Source organism: Colletotrichum scovillei (genome assembly GCF_011075155.1).
Source record: "Colletotrichum scovillei strain TJNH1 chromosome Unknown Contig00006, whole genome shotgun sequence".
NCBI classification, from domain to species: Eukaryota; Fungi; Ascomycota; class Sordariomycetes; order Glomerellales; family Glomerellaceae; genus Colletotrichum; species Colletotrichum scovillei.
The window spans coordinates 5,339,210-5,346,658 of NW_023336264.1; the positions used below are offsets into that span (position 1 = coordinate 5,339,210).

General features: G+C 52.4%; 1 protein-coding gene across 1 annotated transcript; it reads right to left on the reverse strand.

The window, feature by feature from the left end:
* Nucleotides 1-1,853: 1,853 nt before the first annotated feature.
* On the reverse strand, nt 1,854-5,530 carry HER10_EVM0005619 (uncharacterized protein). Its single transcript, XM_035475227.1, has 3 exons — nt 3,839-5,530; nt 3,577-3,736; nt 1,854-3,518 (listed from the first exon to the last, which is right to left on the reverse strand). The coding sequence occupies exons 1-3, from the start codon at nt 4,005-4,007 to the stop codon at nt 2,294-2,296; spliced, it is 1,554 nt and encodes a 517-aa protein (XP_035332656.1). The 5' UTR covers nt 4,008-5,530; the 3' UTR covers nt 1,854-2,293.
* Nucleotides 5,531-7,449: the final 1,919 nt, after the last annotated feature.

Sequence of the window (7,449 nt, forward strand, 5' to 3'; positions counted from 1 at the left end):
TGAGTGTTGGTTTGGAATGCCGTGGGGGTTCCGTGTCTTGTAGATACCTACACACGTCAGCAGATCAAGTCTTTCCCGCCTGTACAAAGAAGGAAGTTCTTTCTGTTCCTCTTGATCCACCGCTTGGATACCCTTGAAGGGAATTATTTATAAAGAACTCAGAAATCTGCCCTCTATCCAACTTTCCGAATGACTCAGGAGAGCTGCTCGTGGGCTTCTCATCACCGTTCTTGACGTCTCGTACACCCTTAAGGTAAGGCAGGCAGATTTACTTTATCCGACACAGCACGCAGCTGTCCCGATGGTGACAACTCTTAAGAGTTTCTCTTAGAGGAGATGAAAGCATGGAACACAGTCTGAAGGGCCCGGGCGGGGACCTCTTTGTTTTGTTCTTGTTTTGGGCCCATAGGAGCACCGCATTATTGATGGCAACCTTGACATTCTTCTGCCACGTTTGGTTCAAGCATGCACCTTGCGGTGCAAACGAAAGGGACGGGAAATCGAACATTTCTGTGGCCAAATACACATTACAAGGTCTCGTACGGTGGCAGAACTATTCTCTTGGGAGCTGAAGACAAAGCCACAGCCAGGTGCCTTTCTTCCTCTCGATCTTCCTCCTTCCCCCCTAGTGTCCACCGACATCACGCCCAGGTCTCCTTTTCGCGTAGTGTTCCTTCAGTAGCGCGCCACACCCTCACTCGGAAAGGCCCAATTTGGACCTCAACATTTGTGTGCCTTCTAGGTTTATTCCCTTTTCGGTACTGCCACCAGTAGGTACCTTTGATGGGAAACATGTCTCCAAGCATATCAGAAACCTTACTTGCTTCCGGCTCTACCTCGATCGTCACGAGACCTTTCAGACTCTGCCAATTCACTTCCGTTAGACAAGACACCTGATAGCTATCTATTAGATTATTTCGCATCCATATCCTAATCCCAAGCACAGCAAGGTGTCATGTGACTCACACCGATCCCAAACGGTAGCAAAATGGAAGCTCATGCCGACATGGGCGTTTCGTTTGGTAACCACTATGCATGCAGTCCAACAAGGAGCATATAAAAGATACCCTCCTCGCCGAATGCGAGACTCAAACCGTCTGTCCACCCGAATGAGATGGTATGTCGAAGTCCCTTGCCAACTTCTTCAAATTCCCAAGACTAAAACAACACAAGCTGCCAGGAAGGAGTCTGACACTTTAATTGTAACCTGAGCAAGTGGGCGCCCAGGTCTTCGTTCTCCTTCCTAACCGTGATATCCGGTCGGCGCCTTCCCTTAGTAGGGTGGTTCCTTCCCTGGGAAGGCGACACGGATGATGGCAGGCAGGCAGACACGACTCGATTAGACCTCGGGTCGTGTTGAATAAGGTACTTCCTCCTAAGGTACCTTTCCTTACTGAAAGAGCGGTGATGAGAAAGCCCACGCGCAGCTTTTCCAAAATTTATTGGGAAAAAGCTGTATAAATGGCAAATTTCTGAGTTCTTATGGAAGGAGCCGGGCAAAGGGGGGGGAAGATGGAATACTTTGCTTGAATTTCTACTTGTCGTTGACTCGGTCTGCAAGCACGATATCTGGTCACTCAGATAGAGATTACTGTATTGTTCGCATGGTTTTGCTTTGTTTTGCTTTACGACTTGTTTATCGTTCCATCATAAGGAATTCGGTCAACGGTGGGTACAGTACTTTATGGCATGCAAGGACGAACTATCATACAATGTGGGCTTCTGTCATGAATGCTAGATACCGGTGGCTTATCACGTAATGGCATCGAGGTCCGTGGATGAAAGTGACTTGTGGATGGAATCGTTGGAATAACCTTAATGCGAATAGGTATCTCTCAAACATCAACCTACAACGCCTACAACATGGACGCAATCAATGCGATGCAAATGCAACCCCCTCCTTACGACGCCCGCCTCACTCGGACTACCATGAAAAGAAGAAACATTTTAAGGACCAACTCAACTTGATGATTTGCCTCCTAATGATTGCCGTAAACTCATGACGCAGGCCATACCGTGCCCGAACCTTGCTAGCTACCACCAAGAAGAAAAAAAGTGTCCGTCTGCTCAGAATGTCCAGACAACGAGAATGTTCTTGAGCAAGATGCGAGAGAACCAATGGGAAGCCAAATCATCTCAATGGGCTAGGTTTTCCACTGGATAGAGAGAAAAAGACCACCACATCCCGATGTGGCGTCCCTTAAAAACGACGTCCGCAACCCTGATTTTTTTTCGCACCCAGATACAAGAGGGAGTATCAACTCCAGAAATTGAGAAAACACGTCTTCATCACCTAAACGTGGTGATGACGGTGCTGGTGAAGGTGACGCTTGGCGCGCATGGCGGGAGCCGAGGCCGACGGAGTAGGAGTCACAGTCAGGGTAGACGTGATATCCTCGTACTCAGTGACGTAGACAATATCCTCCTCCCAGCAAATGATGGAAACGGTATTGACCGCAGTGATGGTCTGAGTAGACACGCAAGACATACCCGGAGCAGAGGAGCTGGCCGGAGTAGAAGTGGTGATGGGCTCAAAGACCGGGGTGGGAGTGAGCTCAGGAGTGGGAGTGGGCTCAGGAGTAGGGGTGGCCACGGCCTCAGCAGCAACCGTCTCGGAGACAGAGCTGGATGAGCCGTAGGGAATCTTGCCAGTCTCCTTGAACACTTCACCAGGGAGAGGGTTGGAGGTAGCGGTCTTGCCAGGCTTGTAGGTGAGAGTGGGTACAGTGGGAGCCGCAATGGTGGAGGTGGAGCTCACAGGGTCGGCGTTGCCGCCCTCGGACGAGCCGTCAGCGTAGGTGATGGGGCAGTTTCCAGGAAGCTGAGCATCGGGGCCGGTGACGTTGTCCTTGGCAACGAGGTCGGGAATCTTCATCTCGCACTGCTTGGAAGTGGCCTCGTCCTGGAGACTGAAGACGGCGCAGTCCTCGATGCGACCGGACAGGTTGGTGCAGGTATCGACGGCAGACTGGAGGAAGTCCTCATCCCAACCGGAAATGAAGTCGGCGTGGTATCCATATCCCTGAGTATCACCGTTGGCAATGACGAAGCGGCCAGAGCGGTCCTTGAAGGCGTAGGTGTTCCAGATGACCTCGTACAGAAGGTTGGGGGTCGAGGTCTCGAATCCATCAGGGCAGGTACCATCAATGACAAGGTCAGGGTAGGCCATGTGAGACTTGTGATCAGTGGAGTCGACATCCTTTCCGTTCCAGCACGAAGGGAACATCATCTCGAACCGGACGCCATTAGCGCAGTTGGCATCGAGATAAGTCTTGTCGGGAAGGAAGTGACGGTAGAGGGTGCCCTCGGGGTCACGGCCATAGTTGAGGCAGTTGAAGCCAATGGCACGCTGACGAAGAACAGACTGGTCAGTCTGGCCGAGGATAGCCCACTCGGACTTCTGGGGGTCGGGCTTGGAAGGGTCTCCAGCAGTGTAGTTGCGGCGGTTGGTGTCGCCAGCAATCATGCGGAAGCCAGGGGGGAATGCCTTGATATCCTTTCCATTAAGAAGGTAGTACCTGGTGCAGTCAGTATCAAGTACTTTGTGTGCTGCTTCGAGAGCACTGAGAGACGTACGCAAGCAATCCTCCAACTTGATCAACAAGCTCGAACTCGCCAGTGGCAGAGTCCTGGAAGTACAGGGCCGGGTGCCAGTAGGCCGACTTGTCCTGCTTGACACGGCAGGAAGTGCAGTCGCTGGCGGTAAGGTCGCCAAAGTCGGCGGTAGGAGAGATGCCTGATCCTGGAGTTAGCGACCCATGAAAAAAAAAATAGTGATGCTGTGGTGATAAGAAGGCAAGCGCATGCTTGAAATATCAGAAGGATTCATCAAACTTACCGCCGGAACCGTGAATAGCGTGAACGTGAGGAGCGGCGCCTCCAAAGGACATGAGAGGGTCGACACGAGCAAGGCCAACGCGGCCAGGGCACTCCATACGCCAGAAGGCCTCAGCGCTGTTGATGAGGGCGCTGACAAGAGCCAGAGCCTGGGTGTTGGACAACTTCATCGTGGCGATTGATGAATATTGTCGAGGGGAAGGTTGTGGTGATGAGATGTGAAGGGTGAGGTGAGATAAGGCGATACAAGGGTTGAATGGGTATCAAAGTATGAAAATTCAACTGAAAGACAAGTCCGTTTGCTGGTCTTGAAAAAGATCTGAAGAAAGTCCAAGCCCAGTTGGATTCTTGAAGGAAGGCTGGAGAATGAGAGATCTTTGAGAAGGTCAGCTTTGCGCAAATGATATTTGTGAGTTTTCCGTCGAGGTGTAGTGTGGTGTGTTGTGTGTTGTGGGTGAGAAAGTTTCTCAGGCAGAGAAGAGATGCGACGAGTGGGTGAAATGGAGACCCGGCTGCTATTCACTGAGGAAGGAGTAGGGCAGGAAGCAACAGAAAGTGAAGGGAAGGTGCGATGGGTTAAGCGAGGCGCTGATTGGGTCGTCGGTGAAGTTGGTGATGGAGAGAAGGAAGGAAGGAGCAGGTGTAACCCGACTCACCTGTGACTTCTTCTTTTGGACTCTTCAACAAGGAAATCAGGGTCAGATGTCAGAGACAAAAGGGTCCTGCAAATCTGTTCGGAATGACGACAAAAAGTTTGATCCTTCCAGGTGATTTTCTTCCGTCAGCTTTTGTGCTTTCCAGTGGCTGGGAGTTGGTTTCCTAGACACGTGACGGATTTCAATGGTGGAGGCTTCGGCGGTGGCTCGGTGAGAGAGTTGGCGATGTTTTTTTCGACCGGGCTCGGCAATGTCTAAGAGAATTCGGGGATGATCCTCAGCAATGCTGACTCGAGGCTGCTACAACACAGAGATCCTACGATATTCCGTCGTCGATGTCCAGCACCACCGGCAGAGTCCAGGTTCGGAATGTGTTGAGTGAGTGCGTTTCTACGGCTTAGACAGATATCCGTGTGTCAGGTTGGCTAATTTGGCGACGAAGTTGCTGATTCCTTTTCTTATACTGTCACAGAGTACGTTTCTACTACGACAAGCTGATTGATCTACTCGTGTTGACGTCGAAAGTTTGATACGCGATGTATTTGCGAAGCGATGCGCGGTGTAAGACGATGTCGTAAAGACGCTAGTCGGAAGGTCTTGTTGCGAGGAAGCGGGAGGCTGGAAAACCGTTACGATGATACCAGAAGTTGGCGAATTCGGCTTTTCGTCTTGTCGATCCTCCTACGAGTTTGCCCAAAGATTCGAGGCGAGAAACGAATGCGATCAACACACACACACCAAACGGGGTCCAAGGGAAATGAATGTGCTGGTTAGTCCTGACTACGAGTAGCAGGAAAGCCAAGAAAAGGAGCGGAATCCGCAGCTTGTGGATTTTTTTTTGTCAAGGTTTAAAAAACAGAAAAAAAGGAATGGCTGAGTGCGACGACCCTAAGAAGAAGGGCGAGGCCACAAGTGCGAGCGAGCGAGCGTTGAGAGTGAGCGTGATTTGAGAGAGTGACAGTCGAAAGACCCCGTGTAGGTGACGAAAGGAGGGGGAGAGAAACGAGGGGACAAGAGGGTGAACACTGGAATGAAGGTGATGCAGAAAAAGGGCATCTAAAGAGAAGGAAACGGGTGGGCAGGTGGAGTGAGAGACATGGCTAGAGGATATGGCATTTCTGGTGGTGGGATGCAAGGCGGGAACTCTCAAGGGGGGTGGGAAGGGTGAACGGGGGGCGCAAGACAGGGGTCGAGGGATGGGATGCCGAACGACGTTGCTAACTTGCTGGAGCCCTTTTTGCTGTGCAGTTTACGGCAACTTCTTCCACTCCCCTTTCACTTTGCTCTTCCTATTCCTATTCCTCTTGCACTCTCATTTGGACGCTACGCAGTAGTCACTATCCGTACTGCGTAAGTTACTTTAGAAAGCAGGCACCACCATGCCATGCCTCATCTCCATTGATCCCCATTCTTGGCCACCGGGGGGAACGAGCGAACAAACGGGGAAAGCGGGCAGTGACTTCTTACAGATGAGATGAGATGAGATGGAGCGCTTGCTCAAGTTGTTCTCTCCTCGCTCTTGGCCCCGTTTGGCTTGGTTCTACCTTACGACGAGGATAGCCAAGCAAAGGCAAAGGAAATGGGGGAGCATGGGGTCACGAGAAGAAATGGCGCATTCTCTTCCCGTTCTCATTGAGAACATACATCTTTCTCTATCTCTCGCTCGCCCTCACTATCAGGGGTCTGGGATTGAGCAACGCTGCGCCTGCAAATGCCAGTGACAAGTGTTCGTCTGGTGGTCCCTACCTTAGCATTCATCTGTTCATTGCTCCAATGCTCAGACCAGACGAGGGCACTGACTGCCGCTATGTACAAAGGAGTCGTGGACCTCATGACTGGGCTTCTGGTGGGTAAGCGTCGTTGCTTCTCTGGCCTCTGATTGAGGGGTCTCTTGAAACTCTCCTTCTTGGCTCGAGATTGTGTTAGTGACAGCGGACGACAGCCGCCTCCTGTCTCCGAGGTGCAGCCACTGCGACGCTACGACGCTGCGACGCAACCACTGAACGATTGAACCAGGGCTCTGGCGGCCGGCCTAGGTACTCCGTACATAGTTCCCTCAATCCTCCCAGCATGGAACGGCGATATGCCCCAGGGCAGTGGTCGGGCGAACAGTGTGGTCGGGATCGCTCTGGATGTGGGTTGGAATAGATTAAGGCACTGCTTCAAGGGGCCGGGCCAGCGCGACGCGACCAGGATCCTGCTGGCCGTGTGACGGGGGTAGGCTGGGTACATGGCGAATGTACCGGTGGTGTGGGAGGTGGCTTGTACCCCTCGACGTTTGGCTACCACAGGAAAAGGTACCTGAAGGCTTGCCGCTTGCCGCTTGGCCCCTCGCGGCCATGCCCCCTTTGCATATCATCCAATGCTTGATGCTTGACTCCATGGAGCCAACCACGACGCCTTTCTGCTGAACTCCAGACGACGGCGGACGCAGGAGTCGAGAGTATACGAGAAGCGAGAGGCGAAAAGGCGAAATCTCTTGCACTCTACTCTATAGTCTATACAACGACAGACTATAGCGTAAAAGAAGCATGAAGCAATGACCAGAACAGAGAGGCGAAGCGGCGGTCTTGGATCCATCACAAAAGAGGGGACCGACCCATATCGGTACGGACATTGCAGATGGACCATTGCAGCACCGGGTTAGACTGAATGCGAGGATGGCCGGCAATGCCAGTGCGAGTCTGCGAGATGGAATTGGGTTGCTGGGCATGGGACGTGATGAGTTGTGACTGCGAGAGACCCAGCGGAGAGGTGCGATGACGAAGCGCGGATGGGGGATGCTGATCATGCTGCGCCGTGCGATGCGCCACTGCGATGCATTTTGATGTGTCGGGCAGCCGGTGCTGGCGGCGCAGCGGCGGAAGCTGACCAGACACTGCTGTTGGAAACTTGTGGCTGCTTCACGTTTGTATCGCTGGCCTTACGAGCCGGCCGAAATGGAGAATCACGGCGA

What these genes read in the sequence shown, in the direction of transcription:
- HER10_EVM0005619 (XM_035475227.1), bottom strand. Translation starts at nt 4,007, where the DNA reads ATGAAGTTGTCCAACACCCAGGCTCTGGCTCTTGTCAGCGCCCTCATC. An exon ending in CGCTATTCACGGTTCCGGCG is followed by an intron (nt 3,737 to 3,838) that starts GTAAGTTTGATG and finishes CTCCAGGATCAG; the next exon opens with GCATCTCTCCTACCGCCGAC. An exon ending in CAAGTTGGAGGATTGCTTGC is followed by an intron (nt 3,519 to 3,576) that starts GTACGTCTCTCA and finishes TGACTGCACCAG; the next exon opens with GTACTACCTTCTTAATGGAA.